General features: G+C 38.3%; 1 protein-coding gene across 2 annotated transcripts in view; it reads left to right on the forward strand.

Moving 5' to 3' along the window:
* The window catches only part of nos1 (nitric oxide synthase 1 (neuronal)), a 50,954-nt gene that overhangs the window by 14,911 nt on the left and 18,395 nt on the right, over positions 1 to 17,648 (forward strand). For both annotated transcript variants that reach the window (XM_015028817.1, XM_015028818.1), the window contains exons 4-14: positions 680 to 817; positions 6,518 to 6,663; positions 8,298 to 8,460; positions 9,524 to 9,615; positions 11,070 to 11,211; positions 11,294 to 11,433; positions 12,360 to 12,534; positions 14,576 to 14,677; positions 15,814 to 16,008; positions 16,122 to 16,207; positions 16,708 to 16,852. In XM_015028817.1, the coding sequence (XP_014884303.1) occupies positions 680 to 817; positions 6,518 to 6,663; positions 8,298 to 8,460; positions 9,524 to 9,615; positions 11,070 to 11,211; positions 11,294 to 11,433; positions 12,360 to 12,534; positions 14,576 to 14,677; positions 15,814 to 16,008; positions 16,122 to 16,207; positions 16,708 to 16,852 (1,524 nt within the window). The remainder of the gene's footprint in view (positions 1 to 679; positions 818 to 6,517; positions 6,664 to 8,297; positions 8,461 to 9,523; positions 9,616 to 11,069; positions 11,212 to 11,293; positions 11,434 to 12,359; positions 12,535 to 14,575; positions 14,678 to 15,813; positions 16,009 to 16,121; positions 16,208 to 16,707; positions 16,853 to 17,648) is intronic.

The following is a 17,648-nucleotide window of genomic DNA, read 5'->3' on the forward strand; positions in this document are numbered from 1 at the left end:
CACAAAAAGACTCAGCCAGTGAACACTGTTGGCATTCTCTCCAGCAAGCATAATGATTATGTCCCTGTTGCTCAAAACTGTGTAATTAACAATGCCGTGGGAGATGATGAAAGAGCTTCTAAAGAGTGCCATTGATTACTCTGATCTTTGGCAATCACTTGCTGCTTTTCTCCAGGAACGTTTACAGGCGACTTTGGGGTTAAATTGCCTTCATTGATCAGTCAGTAGCTTGAGAACCTCAATGAGGTGAGAACTGGCTCACCCTCGACTTACGGTTTCGCACTGATTGCCTTTATCCTGGAGTAGAAAATAAAACGGAATTGGAAGAGCGTAAGAATGTGAATGGTTTCTGCAATGGGCTCTGCTTTCATAAGCCTGTGTGAGAGGATCTTGAACACAATGCATAACAATTTTCCTTGAGAAGAAAGAGCTTGGGTCCAAGCTGATTGCGTGGTGAAACACTTCTGGATAATGCTTGTTATCTTCACCCTAACTCTCCTGTCATAAGCTTCACTCGCATTCGCTTCCTGGCTGTGGCACCTTCCAGCTTTTCTCGATATGACACCTGGTGAGAAACGACACGTCCAGCCAGCACTGCAAGTGTTACAAGGGTCAGAACCTATTAGAGTAGTTATAGTTGTGACTAATGCATATCTACATCTTTGTGTGCTCTCTGCAGTCTACAGCCCAGGGCAGGATCTCACCCATTAAATCGGTGCAGAATGGCAGCCCCTCCAAATGCCCTCGCTTCATAAAGATCAAGAACTGGGAGACAGGCACTCTCTACAATGATGTCCTCCACCACAGCTGCAGTAAGGTGAGGCAAACACGTCTAACGTTTTTTTTTATTTATTTATTTTTTTCATTGATGTAACAACCATCCAATATTTAAGCAAGGGATTTTCCTTCTATTGTGTAAATCATTCTACAGTGGAAAAGCTAATTAATGTACAATTATCATAGGGATGAATGAAAAATGCTTTTAATCTGCCTCATTAATTTGATTTCAAAACAAAAAGACACATTAATGGTGCTTCCATGAACATATAAAACACAATTTATATGTTCATAATAAATAGAAATAGATTGATACATTTATTGGAACTTTAATTACACGACAAAAACTAGTGATGAAATGCAATTTCAATCATTTCTCACTAGTTTCAGCTTTGTAGTCCTTGAAGGGCATACATTTTAATTTTCACAAGCTTCAATTTTCAGGGATTTTTTTTTCAACCTTTGCCTGGAATAAAACCAGACCCTTTTTCTACGCTTTGCTTTGTGAACTTTGGTGATATTTGAAAGGATTGGAGTTGATTTTACCAAGCCCTAGTGTTTGGTTGTAATGTTTAAAATGTTTAGTTTGACCGTGAAGGAAGCTATGCTTTGGAGTTTACTGGAAATTGCACTGTAAATAACCATTCCCCACTCCAAAAAGAGAAGTGCTGAGCTGAACATCTTTTTCTGCAATAAAATGTCTTAAGCATTCCTCTTGCTCCGGCTTTAATTGCGCAATATTTGGAAGCGTGGCCAACACACCCTTAATGCCTTTCACTTCTGCTGCCATTGCAACAGTAGGCAGACTACAATTTAAAAACATAAGGAGTTGCAAATGAAGACATTGATTTTCTGCACTGTTTGCTGATTGGCCAAGATGAAATGCATCCTGAGAAATCCAGAAATTCAATGGACCAAATCCCAGACGGAGATGAGAACTGAATGGAATTGCATAGGAAGGTATTGTCCAAACTAGTTCAACCTTGTAGTTTGAGATTTTCTTTTAAGCTTAATTTTTAGATTTTTTTTAAAAATAAAATATGTTTTTCACCTATCATTTTAGACTAACATTCAATTACTGAATAATTGGATGCATTAACTTGGACGATTGTATTAAACTGAGATAATATCAAAGGTTGCCATCGTTGTAGTCCTTAAACTCAAGTTCATAAAGGTTAGCAGGAGAATGACGTGGGTATTTCAATGTTTGAGATCAATTGAGCAGCAGCCATCTCTTTTAAATTTGTTTTTGTTTTTAAATTATCCCCATGATTTGAACAACAGGAAACTGCACAAAGAATGTGAAATCTTAATTGGTCATTATCCAACACTATTATGTCAGAATTCTCTGTGTTGCATGTTTATTACGTGACTGGCTATGCTGTTCTATTCCTGTTTAGACAGCCATTGTCTGTCAAATACAGATCATAGCAGCCCTGGCGAGTCTTTCATTATGCTTCCTGTAAAACAATACTTGCAATTTACCTGTGAATATTTATTTGGTAAATACAGGGACTTTGCAACGTGCTCAACCAGTTTAAAGTACATCTACCTAAGCACACTTGGAACTGGCTGTTGGAAATTTAGTTTTCTGGTGCTGATATTTGATATTTGTCACTGTATGGTAGGAGAGTGATTTTCTCTTATATTTCAGGACTTGAGCACTTTGTAGTCAGTGAGTCACTGACCCATGAATTCCAATGTGGATCAAAGTCTTGTACAGTCAGAAGTGAGCCCATCTGCTCAACAGATGAACCTTGACCCAAAATGGGTCACCCAACAGCACAATGATCACCAAACACACTAGTAAAACTTCGACCGAGTGTCGAAAATGGAAAACAATCGCTTTGTTGCTAAAGCCCGGTGATGGGCTCCTACGTTTCCTGGTTATTCCAGACCAGTGCATAAATAAATCCCCAAAACTGGTGAAATTTTGGGCTGATATAACAAATAAGTGATGAAAGGCTGCAAAATCTGCAGGACCTTTTCAGATTTTACTTGTAAAAATAATGGCTGCAGAGCTTCACCTTGTACTACAGGCTGGATATCAGAGGAAGTTTCTCAGTTGACTGAACAGTGTGCATACTCACCATTGCACAGCTTGACTTCAGCAGTCTGAAATATAATAGCATAGCTTGGTGTGTCTTTTTTTGCCGTTCTATTCATCCAAGACCTTTATTTCGTTTGTGAAGATTCTTGTCTGAAGATTTATGGTCAAACAGCAGGGGATTAGATATTTTGGAGTATTTTTTCATTGAGTAATGAGAGCCTTATAATAAAGCAATGAATCATCAGCACACTGGTATTTGACAGCTCATATGGATGAAATGATTTTCTGTAAAAGAGGACTAGGAGAATCAATATGAAATTTTCATTTTTGTCATATTATTTTTCTTGGTACTTTTTGTAAATCTGTAACAAAGCCATCCTAGTTGATACCTTTTCTAAGAAATGACATTTCCTCCACATTTAAGGCTCATAAAATCTCTAGCCATAATTGGCACACTGTTCAGCTGTCCAACAGCTGCTTACAATGGAAATGTTATAATTTTCCTGGTATGGGGAGTTGAAACAGAGCTTGAGGTAATTTGTTCAGCATTTCAAGAATTGTGCCTTTAAAATTATTCTTTGCAAAATTATAGAACAAAAGTTCACATCACAGCCTTGGGTAGGAGGTTTTTGTAAATGAAATGCCTAACTAAAACCAACATAGATGAATTTTTACTTGTGTTGTTACACCATAAATCCAACAGACTTCTTGTTCAGGTGAGCTTAGCTGTTGCACTCAGTGTGGTCCAATGATGCATAATCAACGAACTGTAAGTTTACAATGTAGAGATCAAATATGGAACAACAGTGACTGCATGAATTTTACGTTTTCATGTAAACATCTTTAGGAATGACATACAATTTGAAGAGGAATGTTTGTAGCTAAACAATGTTTAGATAATTCAGCTTGCTGCCAGCGTTTAAAAAATACAGAACTGGTAACTTCTAAGGAGAAAGAGGAGGAATACATTTGTAAAACCAACAGTCTCTTATACATGATTTTTATTTTTACCTAAAACCAAAGATATGATTTCTTGTTGTGGACAGCAGAACCTTTAAGTGAAATTGAAATATTCAGTTCTTTAGATGAATAAGAGCATAAAATAGATTTTTTAACACAGAAATTACGCCCCTTTTCTACCATACATTTTCATCCATGAACTTTTCATAAATTTGCTTGGAAACTGCAATCTCAGTACTTTTTTCTGACTTTCACACCTTGTAGAGGGTGTTGACAGACATGATCTGTAAGCCACATTTAATTCATGAAATGAATTCCTCTGATTTTCTATTTTTGTACCTATATGTCTATGTCAAAAGTTCAATTGATTGTCTCCATCTGGCAGAAACTCTATGAACTAAAAAATCAGTGGGTGGATGTTTTTTTTTTGTTTGTTTTTTAAGCTGTAGAAGTTCCTTTTCCTAAATCAGCTGGTATTTGATACATTTTGTAGGCTATTTGCCAAGTTAGCATAAAGACTTTAAATGTCTTATACCTTATACAATATTATATATTTTTTAAAATGCTTCTGTACATGTTTTTATATTTAAAGCTATGCAGTAATGTCACTTGCTTGGGTGAACAAGGTCAAATGTGGTGCAGGTTTTTGACTCACCTAAACTTGCAAATCTGTGTGCATCTGACTCACGGTTGCAAGAACACAAAGTAAACGAGATCAAGCAAAAATTATTACTCTTTAAAAGGGTAGAAATACAAAAGCGTTTTGTTTTGTTAACTGACAAAACAAATAAAAATCAAAGACAAACTGAATCTTGTTAGCACAAATTATGTCAAAGAAATGCTGTCAGAAAAGCCTCACAGTTTGCAGGTTTTAAAAATAAATAGAAGGATTTAAAAGGATACGTCGTTTTCCAGCTGAAACATGTCGGCTGGAAGGTTAGCATCCATTAATTGCAACACAAACTAGATGCAAAAAAAAACCTTATTTATCCATTTTAGAGACCAACTCTTTTGTGTGAGATATTTTTCTCTGTATTATTGCACAAAGGAATTCAAATATGTTCAGTCATCTCAGTTATCTCATTTATAAGACTGAAAGTCTTAGATGCTAATGCTTAGCCTTTTTTTCTGTTCATTTCTCAGTTGCTTTGGTTTTTTCAAAACGTATTTTGTCAAGTAGCCAAAGTTTCTACTGTTAGTCAATGAGTCCACCTACCGAAGAAAAGGTGATCATTGCTGTTTTTAAGCATGCACCGTCCATTTGTAAACAGAAACCTAATCCCTTTGACTTATTGGACAGCCTGTCGTGTGCATCCCAATGAATGGGCTGTAATGGCATCTTCAGATTTATTATATATCACAAATGAGCCGTCTTATTCCAAAAGGACAGCTGGCTGGCATGAATGCCCAGAGCAGTGTGACGAGCGGACGTGCTGGAGCATGAGTTATCCCTTTGTTTTATTTTTAACTCTCTGCTCATCCATTTTCCCCTTTTTACTCAGTCACCTCTTTGTTTCATCTGTCTTGCTCTTGCTTGTCGGTCACCTCTCCCCAGCTTCCTGTTTTTTGTTTGTTTTTTTGGGGTTTTTTTACTGCTTATTCCGACTTGAAATCCATTTGTCTTCCATTGTTGTTTTTTTTCTTTCCTCAGTTTGCTCATGGATTATTTTTTTTCTCTTCATATTTCTTTTTCTTTTTGAACACATCCTTACACTGTTGGCAAAGTGTAAGTGGGTGGTTGAGTTTAATGAGCCAATTTTGGGCACACTAGGGTCCTAGTCAAATTTTGTCTTTGCTAACACCCTCTACTTATGCTGCTCTCGGTTCTCTGTCCAAAAAAATCAAGGTGATTGTTGACTAAATCTTTAATAACATGATGACCACACGGGGGGGATGGATTTTTTTTTCATTGTAGCCATCTGTTATTTATGTGTTTGTGTTTTTCTTGTATTTTTCTGGTTTCTCCTATTCTTCAAGTCCCCATTTAACGACACCTCATGTTGGAACGACACCAACATGACTCACTGACTTACTCATTCATTGATACACATGCCATCCATTTATATAACAATGGGAAATGTAACACTTGCAGTGTCTGGAATTCTTAAAGAGTTAAATCAGCTTTACTTATTATCCCTACTTAAATTTAATTCTTGAAGTATTTGAAAGGGCTTGAACCTGAGGAAGGGACTCATTGTGTGGATTGTATGAAAGCAGAAAAAAATAACTGAGGCTGATTTCACACCTAACTGTTTCAAAAATGGCTCATGAGTGTCTTGGTTATTAAACTGAAGGAACCAGATGAAAACTGAACTCAAAACAAGTTTTCTACATTTGTATCTTATGAAAACCTAAGATTCACTAGCACTCTTTTTCTCCAGACTGTTGGATCTTGATTTTCAAATGAAATGCAAACTTTACTTTCTTCTGAAAATATGTATATATTTGTCTCCACACCCTCAAACACTTGAGGTTGTGGTTATCCCGAAACACAATATAACTGTCTGCACTATGTTAAAGGCTATAAACTAAAGGTTTTAACATGTTTTCAGTTGAAGCAACACAACTCTGGATGTCTTTCCCATTGAGTGTAAAATCTGGAGGCTGATTTTTATTTTTTTTCTTTAAGGCAACAAAAATCGATTGCTTTTGCTTAGTTGTTTGAATGTTCTGATGATTTAATGTTTAATTTTTCTTTTGTACAGCATTAACTTGCTTGCTTATTTGCAGATGCCAATCTGCAGTGAAAACGTCTGCAATGGTTCTGTGATGGTGCCAAGTCAGGGTGTTCGCAAACCAGATGAGGTCAGAACCAAAGAGGAACTTCTTCCCCTGGCCGCTGACTTCATTGACCAATACTACACCTCCATCAAAAGGCAAGTTCAGCTCATAATACCGTTTAAAAAAGAAAAATTGCCTCTAAACCTGTTTGACTTGATTTTGAATTTTTGGTCAGTTAAACTGTCATCTAATTAATCATAATAAAGTGACAAGTCTGTCAGCTCTGCACACTGAGATCACTACACAACGCAATACACTTGGGTTTCCAGTAAGTCAAAGAATGAATCTAAATTAGAAGACCCATTGTCAACTCTACATTTCCCCTTGTAGAAGATTTTTAGAACAGTAAAGGAGATATTTATATTTATATTGGTTTGGTTTCAGCTGTCTCTTCTTAAATGGAAAGAGAAGCGTTCTTGATAAATTAGAGAAACTGCAGTAGCTTTGGAAAATGTACTTCACTACAAACTCCACAGGATTTGTTAATGGAAGAAATCTAGGCTACAAGAGACATCCAGTGTGAATAACGTCACTGAACAAATCTGACATTTCAAATGAGTTTTCCAACTGAATTTGAAAAAGACGACTAGCAAAAAGAGCAATCAAATACTTTAGCTTGTCAAACACAAACAATGCGTCTGTAACCTTTAAGATGTTTCACATCCAAAATGGATTCTGAAATTAAGCTCAGAATCCATTTTGGATTCCAGTGTTTGAACACTCAAGCAGTGTGCATCACCAGCAGACTTGTTTGTTTATGTAATTGATAAGGAAGGGAAAGACTCCATTGTACAAATAATGAATTTAGGCAGACAACCTTACACAATCCTGCAGAAGACTGCTGACTTGACAGTTGTCAAGCAGACAAGCATGATCATGAGACTGGAATAGATCACATGCATATTTACAAAAATAAACTCTGTGCCTACTGAATCTGAATTTCACTATTTTATAAGTATTATCACAACATCTTTTTTTTATTTTCTAGTACTGTAGTCATGAAATTTGTTTTTGGGATGGATATTCCAAATTAGGTTAATTAACAGATGCTACACAAAATATCAAATCTAAAACCCTGCCAAAAACCTGTTTTTTTTGTTTTTGTTTTTGCTTGCATAAGTTTAGAATAGATCACACAGAGTTCTTTATTCTTGTTTTTATGTATTGTCTATTGATCTTTGGGTTTTATTTTACATAGTTTGTTCCACTTTTAGGCATCATGGTCAATTTATCATTTCCAAATCGGTAAATTTGACATCAACAGGCATTTTGATTCATGTTTATACAATGTTAGCATGTGAAACCATGAAGATAAGGCAACCATCCTTTACCTAAGGGGTATTGTTTACGATGACTATAGATGGGCCGCTGCTGGTCCACTGGAGAAGAATCCAGTTTTAGTCTTTCAGTGGAGCCTCTTTTAGTCATTTAAATTATTTTCACGATCAAAACGAGAAGCTTGTTTTGAGATTCTTTATCACCCTGGTCCCTGCTGATTTCTGAAACATTTTCCCCATTTAGATGTTGCTTTGCTTCTCTTTTAGATTAAGTGCATATAAACACAACACCCATGTGGGAGCCCATATTCTCAATATGTCAGCATGTTCTGTGACTGCTTCTTAGCAACTTATCATTTGATACTGGTTTGACAATGCCACATGTCCTCACAATTTAGTATTCTGTGTTGTCAGTTGTTATATTGTGTCCCTGAACCTGTCCTGGCTCTCAGGTTTGGCTCCAAGGCTCATGTGGACAGATGGGAGGAGGTGACAAAAGAGATTGAAGCTTCAGGGACTTATCAACTAAAAGACACCGAACTGATTTATGGAGCCAAGCACGCCTGGAGGAATGCTGCCCGATGTGTGGGACGGATTCAGTGGTCCAAACTACAGGTTGTACCCAATATGTCAACGATTCAGCATCTTGCTAGTAAAAAGTTTTAGCTCTTTGGCAGTTGTTTCAAATAAGTTGACAATTTTGGGGGGAGGAGGGCATTTGCATAAAAACCTATACATTTAGAAATTGTTGAAATGAACATGGTAAACTGTGGGATATGTTTTTTGTTTAGTAGTTTCAATTCATCACTGCATTCTCTTAACCAAGAACCCCATTATAATCTCTGGATGACAAAAGCCTTCACTCCATCAAGGTTGAACTTCAGCATCACTTATCTGGGATCTATTTTTATTTCTTTTCTTTTTTTTGGTCATTCATAATACATATGTCATGGCCATAAGTAAGAGTGGGAACCTTGACTATTAAACTGAGAAGTTCACATTTTGGCTCTGCTCAGCCTTGAGCGTGTTCACGTATATAAACATGCTTGAAGCCGAGGCTGATCCTGAAAAGGCAGAAATCCGTTTTCCTCTTGTTGACCTGCGATGAAGATGACCTGGGAAGATTTGTTTATTGTCATGCTGAAGGCTCTGGACAGTGTGGGGACGGATTATCAAACCTTGGATTATGGGTGAGTGGTATGGCTTTCGTGCTGTCCTTGGACCAATCCACCAAATCTTCACTGTCCCAGAGTTCTTGAGCAAATCATGGGAGTTTGTTTGTCTGTTCCACATGTATTGTAAAAATGACTTATAAGTGTTTTCCATATTTCTGGAGAGTGCTTTAGCAGTATTGCTCCCAGGGATTCTTTAAGGGTTATTTTGTAATTATACACCCACAGCAGCAGCTGTCTCTGCTTTCCTGACACAAACTTGAAATTCTTGTTTCAAATCCTGTTTGTGGACAGGATCTTCAGGTGTAGAACTGGAGAGGAGGCCATCGGGTTCAGGAGCCATGTTTTTGTGAATCATGTGATACTGTTGGCTTTTTCCAGTCATACGGTGCACTGGGTTGGTTCTGAGGAACTAGACAAGAGTCTGCTGGTTTTAGTAAAGCTCTTAACTGCTGAACGTTGCAAGAACATAACTTTAATTTCCTGTTTCATGTTTGCTTCTTTAGGTTTTTGATGCCAGAGACTGCACAACAGCCCATGGAATGTATAACTACATCTGTAACCATATCAAGTATGCCACCAACAAAGGCAACCTTCGGTAAAACCACACACCAAGTTAATACTATTTACACCATTATTTCTTTTCAGTTTTCTTACTGTTACAGCTCTGCCCCGGTTCCCCTCGTTGCATCTGATCCATCTGTCGCTCCATGTAGCTCATCACCCCTCTCTCTCTCCAACTACCCCGACTTGACCCTCTGTCCCATCTGTCAATGTGCGCTCTGTCTCTTAACGTCGTATATGACACTATCTGCTGCCTGTCTATTTATCCGTCAGCACTTCAGCACCAATCATTGCCCGCCTGGTAAGGCGGCAGACCTCGCTAACAAGCAGTCATTTGTCAGACCCCTGCGCCGCCCTCACACACGTTCTGCCAAGTCCTAATCATATGTGACATCTCACATTTACTTCTCGTAAGATGGATGCATCCTGACTCATTACTACAAGTCTCCTGGCCCTCTGAGAGCTGGCTCGGATGCACATGTCAAAAGAGGCGCCACACAAATGAGACTGAAATTCTGGCGCGTCTGCTTTAACGTCGATCAATAAACAATGTTTAAATTTTAATGTAGTTCTTTATAAATCACTAAGGGAAAAAAAATGATGAACATTACAATGGAGGACCTCATAAGGCACTGTCATACCATCATCTTAGTTATCAGTTTGCAGTCATACCTGTAATAATCTATAATCTGTAATCCTTTTTAAATTTGTTATTCTTTTTTTCAGTGTAATAAAATCTGGAGTACCAATTATCTGCAGCTTTGTTCTATAATTAAATTGAGAAGTAGAACATTTTATTATGATGAAAAGCATGCCGCTAATCTACTAGAAGCTTTATAGCATCACATTAAAGGAGTGAGACACTTTATCTGATCTTTGCTGAACTAAACAAAAAGTGCATCAAAGACCATCCTGTTTAAGATTTGATGCATTTCCTGATCAGGGAAGGAAATTATTATTCACATTTTGTCTTTTTTCTTCCCAATCAGTGCCAATGAAGAGACGTATTGGTGGTTTTGATCATTGGCTAGTTGATTAGTGCATTACTGCAAATGATTGATCACAACATGTGTTGCTCCAAAGAGAGACGTTTGCCTATGATTTCTTACCATGACCTTGTTTCCACTGGATGCAGACTTGCAGCACATCTGGCCCAGATTCAGACAAGCTGTTCAGTAAATCCATCACACCCTCTTCAGTTACTGACAACCAGCTTACCAACATTAACAACCTCACCCCGTAAAGAGCATTAAAACACCAGTGGGATCTAGATTGGGCAACATGTTGCCAGGCTTTGACAGTATCATCCATCAGGTAGTGGTCCAGTTGATTAATGCAGCACTTACATCACCTGATGTGTTGCTGCCTCACCTCTAACTTCAAAACCAGTGTGTACAGAAGCCACACACATGCAGAGATGTCAATGTAACGCAGCATTCTTTTTTTGCCTTTACAACATAGAGTGTATTCCTTATTCCTCTTCTGCAGGTCAGCAATCACCATATTTCCACAGAGAACCGATGGCAAACATGATTTCAGAGTGTGGAACAGTCAGTTGATTCGCTACGCAGGTTACAAACAACCTGATGGAGGTATTCTGGGAGACCCTGCTAATGTTGAGTTCACAGAGGTACAGATCAGTAAGATGCAGCTGCAGAATTGTCCATCTCTTTGGCTTTTCTTTGGCTAACATTTTGTACTTTCATCCTTAGATCTGCATGCAGCTTGGATGGAAAGCACCAAAGGGTCGATTTGACGTCCTTCCACTTCTGCTACAAGCCAATGGAAATGACCCTGAGCTTTTTGAGATCCCTGAAGACCTAATTCTGGAGGTTCCTATCATACATCCAAAGTGAGTTCTGCTTTTTTCTCTTTGGCATGCATAAAACATAAAGAATGTAACAAAACGACAACAGAGGAGGCTGTACTGAGGGACATCCACCCACTTGCACATCTTTTTAACCACACTTCTCAAACAATGGGCTCCTTTCATGCCAAGGAAGCTGATTGGTTATCTTTCCATTCCAACTGTGCTGATTATTCCCTGAAAGCACAACTAGCTCTTGTTTGCTTTTTTGGTGGCAGGCACGGGACTTGTTAGTGGAAACTTCAAGCTTCTTATTTGTTATTCATTTTGTTTACTTTTCCTGCAACAGAATATCCGAAGCCAAATCTCAAAAGCTGTAAAACCCTCGGTATCTTAATCATTAAGCTCCACTTGCATGGTAGCATTGTAATTATACAAAAAAAATCAGGTTTTACTGCCACACTATCATTCACAACTACACACTTACAGATGCACTCCAAGCTATAACAGCATTGTTAAACACTACAGAGTGTTTCAGAATCCCTTGACACACAGATCACCCTGCCAGACGTTTCCAGATTTGGCTTTCTTTTCTCCATACACATGCATCAGCTGGCCCTTAGCTCTGGCAGCAGCTTGGCACAAGCTTCGGCCACGCATAGTGTCTCATCATTACACAAGATTAAACCCAGTGCTGCAAATAATAGACTGAAAGCAATGCTATCAATCCCCCCAAAGGTTTCAAAAGGCGACACTTCCTTTGGCCAGGATTACAAAGGCCTTAACAATGGGTTTCATTTTGGTAATGTTGGTTTTTGGACACACTAGTTTTTTACGTGTCTCAGTGGCAATTACACTGGCTCTTAAGGATCCTAGTGATGAAGCATATTGCTAGCTTGGCAGTGGATAATGAAGCAAATTATTTGACGTAACCCTTTAACTACGTCACAGTTGTCTCCTTCATTTCCCAGGTTTGAGTGGTTCAAGGACCTGGGGCTGAAGTGGTACGGCCTCCCAGCAGTTGCAAACATGCTGCTAGAGATTGGCGGTCTTGAATTCACTGGATGCCCCTTCAGTGGCTGGTACATGGGCACAGAGATTGGCGTGAGGGACTTCTGTGACAGCTCACGCTACAACATTCTGGAGGTATTTTTCACGCCAGGAAACATAGTCATGTGACATTAGAAGCAGGAAAGAATTGAAGGCACAGATTGACTGCAGCCCTGTGTCAAGACAAGCATGTGTTGTGTCATCAAATGAGCCAAAAACAATGTAACTATGCAAAATGGAAAGAAATCTGATTTGCAAGAAATTTAAGTGTTTGTGTGTTATCTAGATTCTAAAGAATCCTTTATGGCCTTCAGTTAAAGAAAAAAGGTGATATCGCAGATGGAAAATGCTGAACAGACTGTTGTTTTTTTGTGTGTCGTATGTCATGTAGCAATACTCAGACATGTAAAGAGAAAGGTTTCCAAAGATTTCATCCCAAATCAGAGCAATCCAATTTTGAGGAGCACTTCAAGGCACATGGGTGCCAGCTTTGGATTTGTCTTGTTACTCAACTGCTTAATTTGTGGAGAAGGCTGATGGCTTCTTGCTGCCCTTTGGGTTTTTCTGTTTTATTCAGCACTAAGTAATTTGCCAAATATGAAACCATAGTTTTAACTCAAAGACCTTGCATGCCCTAAATAAATAATCTTTTGACCAACTACAAGTTCTTAAAATTAAGTCAATACAGTCTTGCATTATTAAAATATAACTTCTTGTTCTTGTATTTTTACTAAATACAAAACATGACAAAGACATAAGCAGAATATGGACGTGATGTCTAAAAGTAAGCACACACCTAGAGTAATAAACCACTCATAGGAATAGCATGCTAGCAGTTTGCTGGGCTGAATCAAATAAATGTGTAAAGATAAGATAAGTGACCTTGGAGAAGCAAACTGAAAGGTTATCTGGTCATTTTGAAATCCCACTGTTGGGCGTGTGAATTGGGGTTATTTTCATTTAGACGACATTCCAAACATTTTTCAATTTTCACCGGTATTCCTACAAATTCCCTCTGAGGTCAGCTTTTGGATTTGTGGGGGTAATTGCCAACATCTGAAAGAGATTTCTTAGATTCTACATCCTGCTGATGTTAAAGTTCACAACAATACAATCAGCAGAGCAGCGAATTAGTTTATCAGGAAAGCCATTCATCTCTGTGAAGAGTAAAGGTTCATGGCTTGGGATAGCTGTTACTGAAAGAACAACAGGAACTCTGGAACCATGCTATTTGGAGAGACAAGACCAAAGTTGAGATATTTGATAACTCACAGTGACATGTTTGGTGAAAACCAAACTCAACAAATCACTACAAACTGTCAAATGAACTGTCAAGCACTCTGTTGATGAGCTCTTCTGTAGAGAATCAGTTGTGAGGCTGTTTGACAGGTGAACCTGGGCAGAAACTGTACGCAACAGAATGATATCCGAATGGATACTTAGGAAAAAGTCAATGTGGCAGTATGGCTTACTCTTGCAAAGTAGTATATTAACTTTAAAACCACATACAATTTCTTTTTTAGACATATAAGAGAAATGGTCATGTTTGATTATGTATAACTGGCTAAAACGGCTCACAGCACCAATCACACAAGGTAGTAAGAAAATTAGTTTGGGCATCTGGAAGTGATGAATTATAGAATGAACTCTCTATAAAAGTATGACACCCAAGAAAAACGGCAAATATGAAACAGATTTTGCAGCAGCATATTTGAAGTGCAATTTTAACTGAACTATTCTGAAACGTGTAAATGTAAACAAAATGAAAGTAAAATAAAAAATGTGTTACAAAGTGATGTGAAGGTACTTTCATATAGATGATGGCTTAAAATTACTTCTGTAAACGGTAGCTTATAGTTTTTTTTTTTTTTTTTTGGTTTCTTGTAAACTGCATTTTCATCTTGACTTAGATTTTTATAGATTTTTGCCAGGTGTTCTATGTGTCTGTGATATGCACCAAATTCTTAGGCCATTGCTGGACCAGATCTGATGGGGTGCATGTACACTTCACATTTGATTGAAAAATCCAAGCTTTTGGGAAACCCATATAATCAAACCTTTTTATCAAACAAAAACAGCACATTGCATACAATTGGTTTTCACATTAATATCATCTCATTTATCTTATGTTTTGCAGGAGGTTGCCAACAAGATGGGCTTAGACACCAGGAAGACATCTTCCCTTTGGAAAGACCAGGCACTTGTGGAGATTAATATTGCTGTTCTCTACAGCTTTCAGGTGATTGCATCCTTTGCTTAAAGTTGATCTAAATATAGATTTCAAGGGATTTGAAGGTGTGTGCGCTTTCCTCTTGGGAAAAGAGAGCCTTTTGTCATATTGGATTCACAGCAAGTTGCTTGTTTACAAAAGTGATCTCATCTCCACAAGTGCCCTTCTGAGTTATATGCTTAGTGTTGAACTACACATCATGAACAAAGCTTAATAAAACATTGATATTTACATGACTGTGGTGCAAAGATATAATAATATGGGGTATTTAGCCTAAAGACTGACTTTTCAGAGTCACAAATAAAATAAAATGTCTCTTGACCTGTCTGAGTCATTAAGTTAACTTCTGTTATAACCGAGCTTTAGAGGGTTATAAAATGACAATTTATCCACATTTAAATTTGTACTTTTGTCAAGGCTTTATAAGGGGGATTTTGTATGATAGAACAACACAAAGTTGTGCATATTTGTCAAGTGATAAAAGTATTACATGGATTTTCAGTTTTTGTCCTCATAAAAACTGATCCACTATTTATTTTTTTGCGTGCCAGTATTCTTTATCACTGGAGGATTAACCTAATTTCCAGTTTTAACAACCTTCCACAACTTGTTCCTCTTGGCTAGACTTTATTAGGGCATTTTGGGAAGAATAAAAGCTAATGACTCAAGATGCCTATTACCCATGTTTAGAGCTTTGGGTTTTCTCAGACCAGCTAATTTGAATTTGCTCTGTTGGGCCGCATTTTATTCTATTATGCTTTTTCAGACGTTTTGTGTACTATACCTTTTAATGGGATGACATTTGCCTCCCTCAGTGATATCTCGTGCATCAGCAAGTCATGCAGTGATCTGACTGGTTTTATTTTACAGAAAGTTATCTGTTTTGTTGGAAAATTTATTATAACATTGGTTTGTAAAGTTGTGTTATTATGAAATATGTATTTGCTTAGGTCTACATGTCAAAAATCCAAATACAGACTACCTAAAAACTACTACATTTAGGGAATAAAACAACACACTTATTGCAGAGATTTTTTTTAAGGGTTGGGAAGTTTATTGTCACTTTGTTCTTTATGCTTTTTCATTTTCCATTCCTTAATTTTAAAATATTGCCTTTCCTCCCATATTCTTGCTTTATACTCCAGACTTGCAAAGTGACCATAGTGGACCATCACTCAGCCACAGAGTCCTTCATGAAGCACATGGAGAACGAGTATCGGGTGAGAGGAGGCTGCCCTGGAGACTGGGTGTGGATTGTGCCTCCAATGTCAGGAAGCATTACGCCAGTCTTTCACCAAGAAATGCTCAACTACCGTCTCACACCTTCCTTTGAGTACCAGGTGAGAGGGATGCAATTAAAAATAACTCCTGCAGACCAAAAGTGGCTGCCTTAGGTGTGAAACATTTTTTGTTGGAAAGTGTCTTATTGTGTGTTTTTTCCTGTGTGCAAAAGCCTGATCCTTGGAACACTCATGTGTGGAAAGGAGTCAATGGGACACCCACAAAGAAAAGGGCCATCGGATTTAAGAAGCTTGCCAAGTAAATATGCTTGCTTATATTAAATTAGTGAATTCCTTTATTGGCTCACTCAAAGAGCGAAGTATACATTACAGCCCCAAATGCCAAAGATAATAGGTTGTGTATAATGCTAATTTCCACAAGTAATCACCCTACTGATAAAAGCAAAACCCATGAAAGGGAGGCTAATGTACTCAGCAGTGAAATTCATCCAATCAACCCCTCTGGGAGTAATCAGAGTTCTGTCAGTTTTCTTGTCTGTGCATGCGCTTGTGTGCATGTATGATCTGCTATTAATATAATTGCCTCAAGGAAAGTACAAGCTAGGTAATCAGAATTGCCACCCATCCATATAGCTACCTGCAACAGCAGCTCAATAACAATTGCTTTGTGATCGTGGCAGGAGACACAGTGACTCCACACTGTGCCCTGAATTAGCTTACCTTGGATGGCTCAGATGCTTGCTCTTTTTATTTTCTCTGCATCTCATTCACGTCGTCTCTCTCTTATTCCCTCCACAGGGCTGTGAAATTTTCTGCAAAGCTAATGGGGCAAGCCATGGCCAAGAGGGTTAAAGCCACCATACTGTTTGCTACTGAAACAGGAAAATCACAAGACTACGCCAAAACTCTCTGTGAAATCTTCAAACACGCCTTTGATGCCAAGGTACTCTTGCGCCTACCTTGCATCAGTGTTTCCAAAAGTTGAGCAAGATGTTTTGAAAAGTACAAATTCAAACAATTCCTCTCTTTTCTCTGCCCCCTGCCTGATGAAGCCAATTAAATGCAAACTGAGACCTACAGAGAAAAACTGAAAAGTCTTTTTATGTTACCTTTTTGTCATGCAGTGAAGTGCCAGAGTTCTGGACCAATTTTACTCACTGAAGCATTGAACAGACAGTAGTTTAAGACAACATCCTGAAACACCTTTGGCTGTGCAAATCTGTTAAGGAGGAAAAGATGCCGCTCTCTATCATGTACTTGGTGCATTTCCTCTAGGGTCCATCTAAATTCTCCTGTTTTCGCAGTGTGATCAATTACACAAGAAGACAGTCATGCATGCAATTGTGCGTCACAGAGAGTGGGTGTGCACAAATGGAGGGCAGATGTGAACGCCTGGGGCAAACTTTTGTTGTTGCAGGGCTAAAGCCTATTTCCTCTTCACGCCTTTTGCTTGTGCAGCTTTGCATGTGTGTGTAAGAAATCTGCGCGTGGCCCATGGCAGACACGCACCCCTGCTGAGTTGTGTGCATCATGGCCACTCAATGTGTGTGGCAGCAGCATATTATCATCTCGTTAGAGGTGAAGACAGAGTGGTCATTACAACCTACTTCTTTGCCAGCGGCTGCGTGTTCGGCCCTAATTTACAGGCTCAAGGCATCTGTTGAGTGGAGTGTGCAGAGGGGAATGAGATGAAAACTGGAACATATTGGTAGCTGAGATCTACCGATATGTTCTGAGGA

Source organism: Poecilia latipinna, unplaced genomic scaffold (genome assembly GCF_001443285.1).
Source record: "Poecilia latipinna isolate Pla-1442-1.1 unplaced genomic scaffold, P_latipinna-1.0 Scaffold136, whole genome shotgun sequence".
Taxonomy (NCBI): Eukaryota; Metazoa; Chordata; class Actinopteri; order Cyprinodontiformes; family Poeciliidae; genus Poecilia; species Poecilia latipinna.